General features: G+C 35.5%; 1 protein-coding gene and 1 long non-coding RNA gene across 2 annotated transcripts in view; one reads left to right on the top strand and one right to left on the bottom strand.

Moving 5' to 3' along the window:
• The window catches only part of LOC109340882 (transportin MOS14), a 33,008-nt gene that overhangs the window by 13,587 nt on the left and 1,177 nt on the right, over positions 1-18,244 (top strand). Inside the window, exons 12-22 of the mRNA XM_019578646.1 lie at positions 5,687-5,767; positions 6,856-6,969; positions 7,081-7,160; positions 7,395-7,530; positions 7,821-7,970; positions 9,476-9,561; positions 10,221-10,408; positions 10,491-10,583; positions 14,295-14,482; positions 14,592-14,703; positions 14,973-15,130. Of these exons, the coding sequence (XP_019434191.1) occupies positions 5,687-5,767; positions 6,856-6,969; positions 7,081-7,160; positions 7,395-7,530; positions 7,821-7,970; positions 9,476-9,561; positions 10,221-10,408; positions 10,491-10,583; positions 14,295-14,482; positions 14,592-14,703; positions 14,973-15,130 (1,386 nt within the window). The remainder of the gene's footprint in view (positions 1-5,686; positions 5,768-6,855; positions 6,970-7,080; positions 7,161-7,394; positions 7,531-7,820; positions 7,971-9,475; positions 9,562-10,220; positions 10,409-10,490; positions 10,584-14,294; positions 14,483-14,591; positions 14,704-14,972; positions 15,131-18,244) is intronic.
• LOC109340883 lies at positions 16,348-18,157 on the bottom strand. Its single transcript, XR_002106856.1, has 2 exons — positions 17,088-18,157; positions 16,348-16,832 (listed from the first exon to the last, which is right to left on the bottom strand). It is a non-coding gene; the product is annotated as an uncharacterized LOC109340883 (long non-coding RNA).

Raw genomic sequence — 18,244 nt, 5'->3', positions numbered from 1 at the left:
CCACAGGTTGCAATTCCTTGTAGATACTTCTCTTAACTACAATCCAATGTTCTTTAAGAGGCTGGCATAAGAACTGACACACCGAAGGCAATATTAGGCCTAGTAACTGTTACATACTGTAGAGCACCAGGAAGGCATCTATAGAGAGTAGGATTTTGAAAAACAAAACCACCATACCTGGTAAACTGATAAGCACTAGACATTGGAGCCCCCTCTATTAGATCCCTAACATATTTAGACTAATACAGTACAAGAAAGCCATCAGGTATGTGTTTGCCCTAAACTAAATTTGGCGTTCACTTTTCTTATTCAACACAGAATCCCAAGTCACCATTTATAGGTAGTGACTTAATACAAGAGGGAAAGATCACTCTCAGTTATAACTATCACTGAATCAATTATAACTAACAGCTTATCCTATCCTAGCAGGTTGTGACGATCTGTAACCTGCTCTAGTAGATCATCTTACATTTTACTAATAGGGAATATTCCAGATTATCACTCTCTAAATTTTTTTGGATGGGCTTGCTTTTCTCATCTTTGGCTAAACTCATGAGACTCTCACCTAGTAGGGTCTAGGGAAGGTAGATGTATGTAGCCTTACCTTCACAAAGGATGAGACTGTTTCCATAAATAAGATAGAGTTTAAATCCTCTGAGTGTACTTTTCTTGACTATTCTAACTCTAACAAAGGTTATATATGTCTTACTAATGAGGGCAAAATAATCATTTCAAAATATGTCATTTTCAATGAAAATGCCTTTCCTTCTATCACTAAATTGATTACTACTCCTTTCCTTACTAATCCTTCAACATCCCAATATTCTCTCTTATCTATTGATTTTCTTAATAGTGTCTCTAGTTCTTATGTTTTTTATTTTCCTTCTTCTGCTATTTCTCCTATCTCTTCACCCATTAATTTGCCTATTGTTCCTATTCATTCTATATCATCTTTGCCTGAAAGCTATAGTCCTAAAGTGAAGATTACACCCGTCCCAATTCAACTCCTCTTTCCTTCCGATGAAGGGATCTTGTTCGATGAATGGATTGACCATGAGCTTATAGTGCCTTTTAGAAAGCATAGCCTCATTGTTCACTCACTAGCTACGCTATAACTCCCATCAATCTAAAATAATGACCTGCCTATGCTCGCTTTCCCTCTCTTTGGGCTCCCTGGCTGGTATGCTTGGCTGACTTGGATCGGTTATGGCCTTCTTGTTGCCATGGCCACACATCTTTCCTCATGTTACTTGTTGATTAGCATGACCCAAAAGCTGTTAAATAGTTTTCTATAAAGGGTGAAAGTGACCGTTAGGAATATGTTATGATTCATGTAGGAGTAGTTATGTGATGTTCATTATGCTAATCTAGTTCTTTCTACTTCCATCCAACCTTCACAAGTTTCTTCTCATCCAATGCAAATCAGGTTCAAGTTTGCTATTTTCAAAACCATATATCCTAGAGTGTTGTTAGCTTAAGTTGAACCTCCTAATTCCAAGGCTGCTCTTGCTGATCCTATATGGAGGCAGGCTATAAAAGAGGAATACAATGCACTAATGGGACTTGATACTTTGTCTCTTTACCTCCTCATAAAGAGCTATAGAATGTAAGTCAGTTTTTCGAATCGAACAACGTGCTGATGGTTCTATCAGTAGGTATAAAGTAAGGTTAGCTGCTAAAGGCTTTCATAAAGAACAAGGCATAAATTTTAATGAAACCTTCTCACCAATTGTCATACCTATAACTATCATGATACTTATTACATTAGCTGTTACTCACAAGTGACCACTAGAGATGAAAATAATTGGCTTTTTGAATTAAGTTTTTCAAGAGGAGGTATACATGTAACCATGGTTATCAAAAGCGCGCTCCAAAGCGTTGAATCGTACGATTCAACGTTTTTCATGGTGGAAACCGTGTTGAAACGGACAGAAAAGCGAACCAAAGGCAGAGCGTGGCGGAGCGATGTGCTGGAGTGTAGAATCGCAGAATCGCTGCGCTTTTTCGAGTTGAGGAAGAAGACAACCATTTCAAATGCCTTCTGCAGTTTCAGGTTTGTTTTCACCCGGTTCTGGCCCAAACCTAATTTTAACCTATTTTTGACCTAATTTTAAGCCCAACTTGTTTTTAAAAAAAAACCTAACCCTTTCATCTTCAGCCACCAATTTCATAAACCTTTCATACCTTTCATCTCTCTACACAGTTGCTACCACATGGTAAAAACTTTGCATTTTATCAAAAAAATTCATTTACCCATTTCTATAAAAATCATGTGCACTATTTTTTCATTCATTCATTCATCTTTTCTTCTCAAATCACACAACAACAACAATAGGGCTGTGCTTTTTCACCCAAATTTTTTTTGTTTTTCCCCTAAAAACATTACTCCTTTCCAACCCACTCTTTTCTATCTTTTCCCTCTGTTTTCTAACAAGCCATGTCAGCCCACTCTTTCTACGATCCTACCCCCCTTCCCGCTCTAAGGTTGACTCTACACTTTAACAACCTTGTATGTAACAACCACAAGGCTTCCAACATTTTGATAAGTTTTTGAGTAAATTACACTGATACCCCCTGAGTTTTAGTGAAATTACACAAACTACCCCTCACTTTTTTACACCTATACAAACCTCCCCTAACTTTTATACTTTCGTTACACTGACCACCCCTGCATAAGAAATAAGTGTAATATTTGACAAAAAATGTGATAAATGCAATTAAGTTAAACAAAACATGATATATTGTGGAGACAAGTCCAAATAATATATGAGTCAATATTTCTTTATTATTTTTGGTTCGTTACACTATATTATAAGAGCGATTTAAACAATATTTCTTTAGAATTGTTGATGCATTTTATAACCAAAAATGATAAAGATACATTGATTTGTATATTATTTAGACTTGTCTACACAATTTATCATGTTTTGTTTAACTTAATTACATTTATCACATTTTTGTTTAAAAGATTACACTTATTTCTTATGCAGGGGTGGTCAGTGTAATGAAAGTATAAAAACTAGGGGTGGTTTATGTAATTTCACTAAAACTCAGGGGGTATCAGTGTAATTTACTCTAAGTTTTTAGTTTGTAAGTTTCACAAGGCTATTTATAGTCTAAAACATGCTCCTAGACAATGGTTTGAAAGAAAGAATTGGGGTTTAAGATTTGTAAGTGTGCTAATTCCTTATTTATTCACTCCTCTTCTACTTACAGACTGTATATCCTAGTTTATGTTGATGACATCATTATCACTAGGTCCTCAACTGCACAAGTCAAGAACTTAATTGCTAATCTCAGTTCCACCTTTGCCCTTAACAATTTGGACAGCTAGATTATCTTATGGGAGTAGAAGTCAAAAATCTGAAGAAGGGTTTTATTTTCAGCTCTTAGTCCAAATACATCAAGGATCTTCTTGAGAAAGCACACATGAGCTCAGTAAAACCTATAAACTCTCCCATTGCTCATGATTACAAGTTAACTAAAGAGGGACCTAATCATCTCCATATAGATCAATTGTTGGTGCTTTACAATATGTCACTTTCACTAAGCCTGGTATCTCTTATCTTGTGAATAACATTTGTCAGTACTTATCTAGCCATCTTGAATAGCATTGGTCAGTAATAAAAAGAATTTTAAGGCATCCCAATGGTACTAGCTCTCATGGCACCCTCTTGCAACAAGCTTTTCTCACTGAGCCATTATCTCTAAAAGAGTTTTGTGATGCTGATTGTGCCTTCAATTGTGATGACAGAAAGTCAACTTCTTTTGTTTCTTGGACCTAACTTAATTATAAGGTGGTCCAAGAAACAAACAACATTATCCAGGTCAACACTGAGGCTGAATATAGGAGTCTAGCTTCAATAGCTCAAGAGTTCATGTGGTTTTACTCTCTTCTTACAGAACTTCAATTTACTCATATTGTCCCTTCAATTCTCCGTGACAACCACTATTGCCATGGCTTACAAGTCAGAATCCTGTTCTTCATCCAAGAACTAAACATATTGAGTTTGACCTCTACTTTGTCAAAGATAGAGTGGAGAACAACCCTTTCTAGGTCAAACACATTCCAATTGAATTTCAAATGGCTGATATTCTTACTAAGCCCTTGTCCACTACACAATTCACTACTCCGAGGCAGCAACTACATGTTTTTTATTTTAACTACTTAGTTTCTATCCTTTGGTTTCTGGGGGAATATTAGAGAAACTGAAGTAGTGAATGTATCAGTTCTTTGTAAGTTTTAGGTAATTAGCTGATGCGAGTTTCTGTTAGTGAGCCAGCCAATGAGAGTTGGAAGCCAGCTAGTGACAGTTGGCCTTCTGTTCTATGTAAGGACCAATGTACTCTTCTTTTCAGTTAGTTGATCATAAATTCTCCATTCTCTGGCTCTCTAGTTTCTTTTCTAATTTAGTTCACATCTCTTGCAGGCTTACAACAGCCTTCCTTTCTCTGAAACATAAGATCAAAAACTTCTGTCCTCGCTCGTCACAACTGCAATGTCCCATCTTTGTTTCAGCTTTACCCCAGCAGCACCCATCCCCATTTCAATAAGATCCTAGCAGGTTAAACCTGTAACCTGTTTCCCACTCTCTGCACTCTGTTTTAGCATGTTCCCAGCTGCCCAACTTATTTCATGCAGCTTCTTGCTCTATAGCAGCCTTCTTTGGGAAACCCACCTTGGTTTGGTTATAGTTTTGTTATTCGTTATGCTGCACATTATTGGCAATTGTGTTTGTAAATTATAAATTTGAGTATTAATGACTGGTATGTATATGAAACATTATATTTACTGTATCTGCTATCTTCGGTATAGCATCCATCTTGCTATCTGCTATCTGAATATTAGGTGTTGTTTGGGAATGATATGAATGTTGTTGTTCCATTATTTGTTATAGCAGTTAATAACTAGACTATTTTGTAAGTTGTAATATTTAGCTCATCTCAAGCACTGTACTTTTGTTTGATCAAAAAAGAAAGTATATTAGATGCGAAGATAGAAAGATTACAGAGAGGATCAGATATCCTCATGAATACAAAAAGAAACACCTAAAACAAATTAAAAGGGCCATACGACAAAGCAAGCCTATCCCTCTGCATGTCTACCAAAGAAACAGCTCTAGAAAACCCAGTTGCAGAGCACCAAAGGGAGGCCAAAAAAGTCACCCTATCCCAAACAAAATCAATTGATCAAAAGGAAACACAAGCACTATGCTTTGGTATGCTAACAGCATTGAAAGCTTAGCTCATTTATTGAATTCATGGAGTCTGAGGATGCATGAATTGACCAAATTACAGTTGTGACTTTCATGAGATATTTCTTCTTTCTTCTCTTATATCCCCCTTCCTTTTTTTGTAACCACCTGTTAAATATAGCAAAACCAGACTTCCGTTTTTGAATAACTGTGCAGCATTATTAGTTGTATTGAATATCTTATTACCAGTGCTTTGGAAAATTTTGTAAATTATTTTACTGGGAAGTTGTTTGTTCATTAGTTTTTTGAATGAAAGGTATTCACTTGTCCAGCAATTTTGGGTTAATTAAATATCAAGATTATGTTTTCACATATATTTCAACCACTCTTGTTCTTGTTTTGCAAACTGTTATTATCTCATTATCTTCATTGCATCATGTCAAGATTATTTTATCAGTGAGGTCTTAATTTGGATATCGATGTATTTGCAGCTCTTTATTGGTGGGTGGGCATCTCCAAATCTACCAATCCCTTGGAAGGAAGTGGAAAGCAAGCTGTTTGCTCTAAATGCTGTGAGTACCACTTGCTGTTGTCACTTGGGATGCTTTATTAGCCTGTTGATTATTGTATCCAAGATGTTGATTTGGCAGGCAACAAATTGATAAATGAATCTGGGTTTCTTTAATACTGAAGAAACTATTGAAATGTGTATTACCTAACCTTAAAGTTCAGGATTTAACATAAATAGGGCAGGAAGTGATCAGGCAAATCAGTAGGACAATGGGCTGAAGAATACTTGAGGCAGTAGCAAATGGGAATTGTTGGGTTTTATATGGATAGTTCAGTGTGAAGAATGTAGGGAGGGATTTAGAACCATTAACTGTTAACTGTTCCATTATGGCAATGGTATACTTAATTTAGTTCTGTTTGGTAAGGCTCCTTGGATGCTTCTTTGGTCTTATCTCTTGCCTTTTCCGTTAATGTTTAATGAACATCCATGAGTGGTGATGAAGAGTACCCTCATTGTCTCTTGCTCTAATTAAAATTAAAAAAGTAAATGTTTAGTAGGTAACCACTACCAAAACTACACCATATCCCCACCCACTTTTTAGGTAGTTTTCATACAAATGTAAATTTATAAAAAAATGCAATTTATCAAACCGTCTTGCACTAAAATAGATGGAAACACTGCAAGTGCCATGGTGTGTTTCCTTTGCTTCCTACTCTGCCAAACTATTGTTTTTTTCCCACATCTATGATGTGCACATGCTTCTAATATTGGATTCTGTCTTTTGTATCATTGTATATATTGATGGAGGCAAAAGCTTGAAGTTTTTGGTTTGAAAGTATGGTTTTGTTGTTTTTATTTGCATTTTTTTCAGTGGGAAACTTTGTATAATGTTTGTCTATATATTATGCATGCTTGCAATTATACATTAGTTCCTGATTTCCTAAGATGCTGTTCCCTTTCTGCTACTGTATCTTCTGTGACTACCTGATGTTGTACTCATATTTAGAAATAGTAGCTAGTCCACTATGACTGTAGAATATTGCTTACTGTGAAGCTAATTCACTTTTTACACCTTTTAAATTTAGATATGTGCTAGTTGTGCACTTTGCTATACCCATGTTATTTATGGTAACAGATGCTCTATTCCAGGCTGCTGATGTAATCATACAGGATGGCCAAAGTTTTGATTTCTCTGTAGTCATGCAGTTGGTGATCATCTTATCCACTGAGCCTTCTGATGGCTTGAAGGGTTTCATTTGCCTTGTGGGTTATATATCAACTTTCTCTCATTTCCTCCTACATTGGCATTTGTTTCTAAGCATTATTTTATCTATGTTATGTTCTTATCCACCTAAAAGTGTGTTTTACTTTTAGGTCTACAGATCTCTAGCAGATGTTATTGGTTCCTATTCCAAGTGGATATCTGCTTTTAAGGAAAATTTTAGGCCCTTACTGTGCGTACTCAAAACTCCATTTTCCTGGTGTGCTCATGATTAATGGAATAATTTATCTCATATTTTTCAATATATAAATTATCTTATGGTCATTTATGTTTGATGGATAATTGCGTATATCTGATCAGGGTTTAAGATTTATTTTATTAAAATTAATTAACTATTCTGGACTTGTGCTGATTTACTATTCTCAGTATTCACATTCATGTTTTGCAACAATCTTTCTACTTTCAGATTATTTCTTGCTATAGGGATTTCAGAGCCTCTCTCTTCAAATGCTTGTGCGTGTGCCCTGCGTAAAGTCTGCGAAGATGCTTCCGTAGTAATTTATGAACCTTCAAATTTGGAAATTTTATTGTGGGTAGGAGAGGTGAGTTATTCTCGATGCTTAAACTGGAATAAATATCTCAATGTAAACATCATGTATGGTGTAATGTTGCATGCATGAATTTCTGTTTGTCATAGTTTTTCTCTACATGTTTGATGCCTATAAATTTGAGTTTTTTTTGGTGCTTTGTAGACATTGCCAAAAATACTCAGCTTCTTAATGTTAATGGACGTTTTTCTCTACCTTTGCAGTTTAGCATATGATGTTTTCTCAAGTATATGATTCAATTAACTTTTCTCCTTTAGCCATTTAAGTCATGCTTGTTCTTGTAGGGATTAGAGAAGTGGCATTTATCTTTGGAAGATGAGGAAGAAGTTATGAATGCAATAAGTCTGGTCCTCGGTTCTGTTCCCAACAGAGAACTAAAGATCAACTTATTGGCTAGGTTGCTTTCATCTAGTTATGAAGCTGTTGGGAAACTGGTGAGCCTTCTTTTGCCGATCTTGTACACTACTTCAGATTTTGATTGTGTGGTCTCTGCTTTGACTGGCTTAAGTGAACTGGTTGTTTCTACTGTACTCTATCAGCGTAACTGATTCACCTGTTGCTTTCAAATCCTGGAAATGAAATCGGAATTTGTTGTATGCCAATTTTTTATGTGAAGATGAAAACATAAATTGTGTTTGGTTCTGATAAAAATCACTGGCTATTAATCATACTGTTCTCTGAATTTTATTATGTTCTCAGTTGAAATATTGAATGATCAAGGTACCAAATAAAATTAAAGTCACTGAAAATAATGATTCATGACTTGCTTTCTTGGTTAATTTGATATTAGTTGATGATTATGGGTCCATCAATTTCATGTTCCAATATCTGGACTGTCTTTGCTGTCTAAACTTCTAGTAGATAATTATAATTTCATCTTTAGTAGCATCTATTGCTTCACATATTTTCTGAGTAACCCTTTGGCCTTCCTGTGAAAAATCTGCTTTTTTGAGAACTTGCTTGCAAAGTGCTTCTATAAGAAGCATTATTAGACAGAAACAAATAAAATTCACCTTGTTTTATGCTTCTACTTTTTCTCTTAGGAGAACCATCAGTTTCTTGTTTCTCTTCGGCAGCAGAGTCTCTGCTTCTTCTGCCACATAAAATTTTAGTTTACTCAAACACCTCAAAATTAATTGTTATTATTATTTTATTTAGGAAGAAGCTTTATTGATCACATGGCATGGCCAAACATCATGTGAAATCCTAAGCTATTAGGTGAAGGCAGATAATGATTTGTATTATATTTTTAACATGTTCCCTCACACAAGTCCCCTTTGGTCTTAAAAGCATTGAATCCATGGATGATGCACAGGCCCACATTCCTTGTGCTGGTCAAATCAAATTTGTATTACCCAAATGGGGAGAACGATTGAACTATAGACCACTACGTCATAAATGCTCTAATACAATGTCTTGAACCATCTTGTTATATACTGGAAGCAATTGAAATGATAAAATAAGAAATAACAGTTTGTAAACTGATCCAAAATAGAGATAAGAATGTTCTGTTATCAATAGAAATCACTCTTAATTACACTGCATTCTATAGGGAATCGAGAGACCTAGAACTCTCCCTTCCCTTTCCTTTCCAATACCCACAGTACCTCTCACTCTCTCCATATGACCTATTTCTGACCCACACCTCATAACTAACTAACAACTAAGTTAATCATCCCAGTTACAAACTGCTATTTCTTATTTTATTAATTCTGTTACTCCCATTATCTAACACATCTCTTCCTAAAGCTTAAGCTATATGTGAAGGCAAAATGACTTGTTGTATTTCTAATTCAGTGGAACATTCAGATTGTCCATGACAAATGTTTATGTTCTATTGCGAATTCTTTTTCTATTACAGATTTCTAAATGCACTTGTTCAGGAGCATTTTCTGTGTAATGACTTTCAACTTTTGAATCTCATCCTGTATATTTTCAGGTTGATTCAGAGAACAGCCGTTCTCTTAAAGAGGACCCTGAATACTATACACATGTTTTGAGTGTTGCTTCCAGAGGATTGCACAGGTATGCCATAAATTCACTGTTTTGGATGCCTTAAGATTACTATTCAGCCAAGTAAGTTCATTATACTAATGAACATATTGTCAGGATCTTTTATTGGTTACATTATTTCTTGATAAACCTGATTTGGACTTGTCTGTTAGTTTTTTTTATAAGCTGGACTTGCATGTTAGTGATATGAAATTGTTACATTTTAAGACATTTGATCATGAAATATCTAGTTGTCTAGTTCTCTCCCTGTCTCCATATAGCCTTTTCAACTTTTGTCTTTATTTCAGTTGTTTGCAGACTTCACCCTTTTTTATTCTTCCCCATGCTCTGCTATTGTGGTAGTAGACTAGAAGAATCTAGAACTCTCACAGTCTTAGGTTCTCTTGTATGGTTAGTTAGTTTGTTATTAAGCCAGCTGTCTACAACTGACTTATATCTCTATAAATAGGGATCCATAACAATTGTATCACTTAATGAAATCATAATGGATAGTTTAATTTCCAGTTTCCATTCTTCTCTCTGTTCTCTCTCTTCTCTGTAGTTTAGTGTATCTCTTTACATCTCCATTTGGCGAATGTATTGTTCCATATAGGATTGAGTTTCAACTGTATAAAATTTTCATGGCTTTTCTTACCTTCTCTCATTTATAATTCATAATCCATTAAATTCAGAATGGGAACTGTATTCAGTCATCTTTCCATATCCGTCGCGACTGATCCTGTTGCAGATGATTCTATACTTTCACTGCTACGGGTTTTCTGGCCCATCTTGGAGAAAATTTTCAGCTCTGAGCATATGGAGAGTGGTAGTTTATCGATGGCAGCTTGCCGTGCTCTGTCACTAGCTATTCAATCTTCAGGTTTGCCCACTCTTTGGACACCTTTTTTCAGTTAACGGATTACTCTCACGAGAAGTATTTTATTTTATTTTTGAATGTCCAGGTCAGCATTTTGTGACATTGCTGCCCAAAGTGCTGGATTGGCTTTCAACAAATTTTATTCTCTTCCAAAGCCATGAGTGCTATATAAGAACTGGTAGGGTCTGCTTCTGGTATATATCCTATTCTTTTAATGCCCAATTACTCATTCAGAGTTGCTTGTAACTGTCCTTGTACATGCATGCACGGATGCACCATAATTTGGGAAAATAGAAGTAGTTACTTCAGTTATTATTTACATAAAGACTTTCTCCATGTGATTCTAAATCAAGAAAGCATGATTTGATAACAGAATGATTTATTCCATGCTTTTGGACATGTCTTTCAGTCACTATGTTTTGGTAGAACTATAAGACATTCCAGCTTATATCCCTAATCTTTAATACAAGCTTTGTGTTGAGGTTTTATCTCAAAACCAAATGGCAATGAGAGGAGTAGCCCAACAAGTATTTAAACCATGCCTAGAAGAATAAGGTTAGGTGGTGTGAGACTTACTTATGAACATGCCCCTCCTTATAAGCCTGTCCGACCAAGCGAAGGGTTACCTTTGTCCCAATGATGAAAGGGCATTGTTTTGTTCATAACAATCGAAGCGAAGTTGAACTTTGACTCTGATACCATGTCAAGTTTCCATCTTAAAAGCGAATTGGCAATGAGAGCAGTAGCCGAACTAGTGTTTAAACCACGCCTAGGAGAATTAGAATAAGTTAGTTGGCTAAGAATTAAAAATAGAAAAAGATTGCTTTAAGCTAATCTGTCTTAGTCAATTTTAGTAAGTTAGTTAGGCTAACTAACTGATAGCTTAGATATGAAAATAGATGAGTTACACTTGTAATCATTCATAATTTTCATTTCAATACTAACAAATCTTCTCTCTCTAGCTTAGTTTCTTTCTAGTTGTACATTTTACAACTTGAAGTTCGAATTTTAATTACCTCTCTGAAGTGTATATTTGTGCAGTCACACTTGTAGCAATTTGTAATTTTCATTTCAACACAAAAATAACAATTACAATTTCTCTTCTTTCTGCTTAGTTTCTTTCTAGTTGTACATTTTACAACTTGAATTATGAATTTTAATTGCCACTCTGATGTGTATACTTGCTTAGATGTTGGCAACATGACTTCATGCCTCTTATCCTTGACAATAGATGCCACTTGATGTTAAGCCTAGGGGTTTAGTCGGTTTGGGTTGGGCAAGTTTAAGGAAGGAAAAACATTCAATATCATCAACCAAACCTTAGTCCCTATAGGTGTGTCGACTACATGAATCAAGCGACTTCATAATACTCTATCATAAATCTTATTCATTGACAAAACATTGATATCTAAACCTTTCCTAATCATTTCGGTTATAGTTTTTCTTGGCCTCCCTCTGCTTCTATGAATTGGATCAACCTTTATTTGATCTATTCCCAATATTGGGGCTTCTAGTTGTCTCCTCCACACATGTCCTAAATGATTTGGTTCTGGTTGCTTCTGGTTAGTCAATTTTAAGGTGTCAAATCCGAACCAGACCAACCTAAACACTAATGGGCTGGTTTGGGTAGGTCACCGAGTTGCCCACTGATCTTTAGTTTTTGTAGTTATGTTAATAAAACTTCCAAGTTCTGACCAACTCAAGAAAAAGATAGAAATTCCACAATTAATATAAAATAACTGTAAAGAAAAAACAACAAATTTCAATTATAAATTAAAAACACATCATGTTTACATTGACTTCTAAGTAAACATTGACATTAAAGTTAAAACATAACACAAAATAGTTATATATAATAATTTTAATTTTATTAATCCCAACTCCAGATGAGGATTAGCACACAAAAACAACATAACAAATTATCAATTTTTTTCCAAGTCTAACACAGAAAGACAAGCTGTGAAGTTAACATCATTGAAGAGTTTGATCCGTTTGGTTGTGGTTGATTGGATTCACGGGTTGGTCTAGACCAACTTACAACCTCTACTTAAGCCCTCCCTTTACTTTGTCATACATAAGAAAGAGATTGGCCTGGCCTGTTCCTTTTTTTCTGCATATATCTTTCTCAAAATTTATTATACACAGGTTTACACATAGTCCTTATGACTCTGATGAGGTCCTTATAATTAGGTCCCTTACTTTTCATGATCAATCCTTCTAAATGCTGATGATGTTATTGATAGTACACAAATGTGGCTAGTAACTAAGCTGATGTTGCACTTATTTGGCCACTTAATCATAGTTTTTAACCCACTTAAAAGGAGTTATTTGAACTACATAATTAGTTTCCAATTTTGAAATGTAACTAAAAAAATGGGTGAACCTCAGTGTAACAGTAATGTTTAAATCCTGGAAACAACTTTTTGCTTAAAGGGTTATGCTTGTGTACATTTACCTGTCCAAGATCCCACCTGTCTGGATCCTTGCTCACTATGCCACCCTTTTTAGTAAATAAAAATTGTAAGCAAAAATTTCAATTTTTTTTAATTTTTTAAAAAGGTTTAAATATGCTCATTTTTTTAAAGTTTACAACAAGGAATAATCAAGCCTCAGTTCTACTAGGTATAGATTTTTGAAGTTTAGCAGACAGAAAAGAAAAACTCACTGTATAATGTACAAAGTTCATCAATAATTTTTTTGTATGTTCCAGAATGATTTTACTTATTATCCATATCCTAAAGGTGAAGTCATATTTGTCCATGCAAGAAATAAATATATGATGTTATCCATTTTAAAAAGTGATGTTAACTCTGCATGAAGTTATTTATAATAAAAACGATGCCCCAATGTATGAGGCTCTCATCTAGTGGGGTCTGGAGAGAGTAGATGTTCACAGCCTTACTCCTGCAAGTGGAGAGGTTGTTTCCAGGATCTGTACTTGTAATCTACTGATCACTAAGCAACAACTTTACTGTTTCGTGTGGCTCACCCTTTGCATCAAGTTATTTATGATCAATTTGTAATTTTCTTTAGGTTTATTCAATCATTCTCATGCCTAAATTAGAACTGAAAATAGTTTACCCTCTGTTGATTTTGGAGGATTTTAGGCAAGGGAACAGGAAAAGAGAGAATAGACTCAATAGAGAATGAAAATAATATAAAATTGATATTAATCTGATATGGTTGGGTTAATGCAAAACATAACCTTAAGAGTCCTATTTATAGGCCATTAACAAAAGACAAATAGAATCCTGGCATAATTATTGATATTCCATAATGACATAGTCTATTGACTCTATTCTTCCATGATTACCTGTAATGACAAACAATTCTAATCAACTTCAAGATATGATAAAATATTATGAGATATTTCTAAATGTTCATGTTAAAATATATCTAAGCATCTCTAGATATTCTCTATAAGATAATTTAAGATATTCTTTTAATCTTATAAACAAATCTAAGATACAATCGTCATAATATGAGAATTATCTCTATATCTAAGCATTTTTAGATATTCTCTATAAGAAAATGTAATATATTTTGATATACTTTTATATATGCTAACAGTTCTAACTCCTATAAGCTGAGGTTCCTTTGTGCATTTTGTAATTGCTTGCCTTTTCCTTTTTCTTAATCAATAGTGGATAGATGAATCCTACCCTTTCCTTTTGCAGTTTTTAGGGCGAGAAGGGGCCTATGGGTTTTTTTTTTCTTTTGGCTAATTAAGAGTATCATCATATATTTGGCATTTTGTGAAGGCAAATAAGCTCAGGAATTTGTGTTCTCAGAATTACAAAATTAGTTCCAATGTTGTTATTGAACTGTTTGAGTTGTTGTCATGAATCATGACTGCTTCCTTAATCCTTATTCAAATTATACTTTTCAGCTTCCATTGTGATTGAAGAATTTGGTCACCGGGATGAATATGGACCTTTATTTGTTACAACGTTTGAAAGATTTACTCAAGCAGCTTCTGTAATGGCTCTAACTTCTTCCTACGTATGTGACCAAGAACCTGACTTAGTGGAGGCCTACGTAAATTTTACATCTACATTTGTTCGTTCCTGTAGCAAGGTTGTTTTCCATTCTTTCAATTTGTTTTTTTGAGACTGGGGCCCAGATTTACTAGTTGTGGAAAAAAATCAAGTCTGCATATCTTTACCAGTTACCTGATTTGTCCCAGGATGCCTTATCAGCTTGTGGTTCTCTTCTTGAAGTTTCTATTCAAAAAGCAGCTATATGTTGCACAGCCATGCATCGTGGAGCAGCTCTAGCTGCAATGTCATATTTGTCTTGTAAGAAAAGAATATATCGTTTTTTGTTGTCATTGTTGTCTTCTTGATATTTCTTGCATAAATAGTAATCTTCAATTGAAGTATGATTTTATACTTTTATTTGGATATCTTTAAGATGCACAATTGTAATTTGCAAGTTTTGAAAGTTAACTCTTCTTGGAAAATGTAGTATATCAACAGTTTATGAAAATAGTCTACATGAGCTCTCATTTTTTTACTCATTACATTAGGTGATATGCTGACAGACTCTCGTTTTGTTGGCTCTTCAGGTTTCTTAGACGTGGGCCTTGTCTCTTTGTTAGAATGTATGAATTGTATCATTGATGGGTCATTCAACACCACAGCCATTCATGTCATATCTCTCAGTGGTGAGGGGCTTGTATCTAATGTGGTGTATGCATTACTTGGTGTATCTGCAATGTCACGGGTAAGTATGTCAGCTGTCATTGTCAAGGAATTGCTTTATATCTGAAGAGCTAATCAATGTAAGTTAATATGATGAAATACAAGCAGCTAACAATTGGAATTGGTAAACTATGGTATATAGCATTATATTAGCTTGTAAGCTTTTTGATATGTCGACACAGCTGTCAGCACCTCATAGTTAATTTGTCATGGTTCCATAGTTAACAAGATCGAGATCTTAAGTAAGATCGGGAGGGGCAGATGAAAACATAAAACATGTCATCGTAACATGAATCGTATCATCCTACCAAATATTGATTTTTTAAAATCTACATTTAACAACCAATGCATAGATTGATATATCAATATCAATGAAATCTTATCATCACAATATAAATTCATCTAATTACACGTAAAAAAAATTCATATTCATTTGTAGAACATCGGTTGTAGTCCATATCTAATTAATTAGGCTTTAAGAGCAATTGAAATAACCAATTATTCCAATTAGCAAGCCTGAGAATTCTTTTTAATCTCAGTAGTACCCTGTTGTTGGGACTTGGGCCATTTACTTTAATTTCAGTTTTAGAGTCACCAGAGATGAGAATAATAAATAACATTACTTTAGGAAAGAGTTGTAAAAAATGCATGCATATTAGAAGACAAGTTTTTTACATAGAAAATGAAAGTGTTGTGTTGTTGCTGACTAGTTGATGGAAGGAGGTGATACAATTCCAGAAGATGAAGAGGGAAAATAACTTACTTTATGAAGTCTTGAAGATGAAGCCTTGAACGCTTCTGTTCTGGTTGTGGTTGAACTGGGGGGCTTCTGCTTCTGGTCGTGGTTGAACAGGGGGTGGGGGCTTCTGCTTTTGGTCGTGGTTGAACAGGGGGGTGGGGGCTTCTGCTTCTGGTCATGGTTGAACAGGGGTGGGGGCTTCTGCTTCTATTCTGGTCGTGGTAGAACAGGGGAGAGAGAGGCTTCTATTCTAGTGCTGTTCGAGAGGGAAAGAGTTAAGGAGTTTTTAACTCTGTTTAAACCGAAATGAGTCGGGTCCCAGGCCCATTTTTTACCCATCCTTGAGCAGTAACAGAAGTGGCAACTCGTTCCGATCCTACGAGTCATTATCTTTGCAACAATTCCTCCATCTTCTTTGCTTTGAACTTGGGTGGTTCAATATCTTTTCATTCCGAAATTAAAAAAAAAAAAAGCGACTTTTCTGTTTATCTTGTTTCAGCGTGCTGTTTTCCAAAATTACCAGACGAATACTTCTTTTATATTGAGCTGATCACCATTTTTTTCTAGCTTATGACTATCAGTACTTTTTTCTGTTCGTGACAAATTGATATAAAAAACTTCCAATTCTGGGAGCACTGGACAGTTAAGAAAAGAATGGAGGGCATGGTTGAACAATTTGAGAAGTTTCTGTGAAGTATGAGATATAATTTCTGGGTCATCAGAAGATAGTTGAAGGGTATTGTGTGTCATTACATCTAAAGGTACTTCAATGCAGTAGAAACACCTGAGTCAGAGATGCTAACCACAACAGTGAAGGGTTTGAGAGTTTGTGCTCTCATCTGGTGGAGATTAGGCAACCCTCAGTACACTTGGAAAACATGCCTGAAGGCTGTGCTTAAGCTGTTCCAGCCTTAATATGATCCAGATATAGTGGTTGGGTCAGGAATGGGGAACCCAAACTAAATCGGAGCCATAGAGGTGGTACCTTGTCACTATTGACCCTTGACGCCACCAAGCTAAACTCAGCCATCATCCTAGCACCATCCGTCACTGCCATTGTCTAAGCCACCACATATCTTGCCACCAAAACAGTCGTTGTGCCCACCCTCACTTAGACAATAGTTTTCGGAAACCAGTCACCACCAACACCCTTTCTCCTCACGTTATTTTCCTTCCCAGAACAGTAGTGACGATGCGGTTCATTGGCCATCTAAATTGGCCGTTGAGTGGGTCTATCGACAAAGTTCATTTGATCTTCAACAATGAGAAACTGAGCAAGGATGCCAGATTCAAAATGAGACGGCAGAAAAGGAGAAAACTGATGATGAAGGTGAAGGCATAGGAGGTAGGGGATGGAAAGGGAAGGAAGTTCCCAACGAACTGTGCAGCAAGTGAAAGAAGAACTCTGATTGTATACATCTTTGCCACATGAGCGAACGTCTCTTTGTAATCTATCTCATATCAGGCTGTAATTTACTGTATATTTCCATCTACATCCCACTGGCCTCTTTTCCTTCGGTCTCTTAACTATTTCCCATGTTCCATTCCATTCTAGAGCTCTCATCTCCTCATTCATAGCTTGAATCCAATTTATTCTTCAATGCCTTGGCCTCTCCAACTACAATAGCTAGCTTTTGTAGTGTGGTTCGTCCAAGGTTCTTATCATATACCAATCCCGGTTTGGACACATGGTAAGAGCAACTAGTGTCAACTAGCAAGCATCATCAACTAAACTAGTTGATACTGTGAGATTTAAGCACCTTTAGCTTCACTTGCTGTATTACTTGAACTAGCGTCATTGTTTTCTTTGATCAATGTGCTTTTCAATGCCTCTTGCTCTTGTAATATCGACATCCAGTTTGTTATAAAATTGATGCAAATGAAGTGGAAGCATAAGAATAAATGTGTTCAGCTTAGAGCCTTAGTTCTCATTCAAAGATGACTGCCATATAAAAGAACACAAAAGGTTGTTAGACTTCACTGAATCCCAGATACAAAATACATCCAAATACCTCAGTATTTTCTCTCCGTTGTCTCTCAACTAATATACAAAGATATGAATAAACTAATTCTCGTCCCGTAGAGATGATGCTTATGATGGTTCTTTAAATGTCTTGATGCAAATGGAATTTATAGGGCCTTCAAAATGGAATTTATTGGGCCTTCAAGCTTTAACCCATGGACATCCCTAATCCATGCACTACAACACATAAAGTAGCTTCCTACAATGAAGGTGTGCTTCCTAACAATTGTCGGGTTACAAAACTACAGGTTTTTGCGACATTAGAGGAAAATGGGGGCAATAAGGGTTGAAATCTAGATTATGTGATCGTTAGAGGCTCCAATATCATGAATTGCTTCTATTATGTATCTGACACATTTCTTTTTTTATTTGTC

The sequence above is a fragment of the Lupinus angustifolius genome, unplaced genomic scaffold (genome assembly GCF_001865875.1).
Source record: "Lupinus angustifolius cultivar Tanjil unplaced genomic scaffold, LupAngTanjil_v1.0 Scaffold_276_35, whole genome shotgun sequence".
NCBI classification, from domain to species: domain Eukaryota; kingdom Viridiplantae; phylum Streptophyta; class Magnoliopsida; order Fabales; family Fabaceae; genus Lupinus; species Lupinus angustifolius.
Note: the sequence above shows the minus strand (reverse complement) of the source record. Positions and strands in the feature narration are given on the sequence as shown.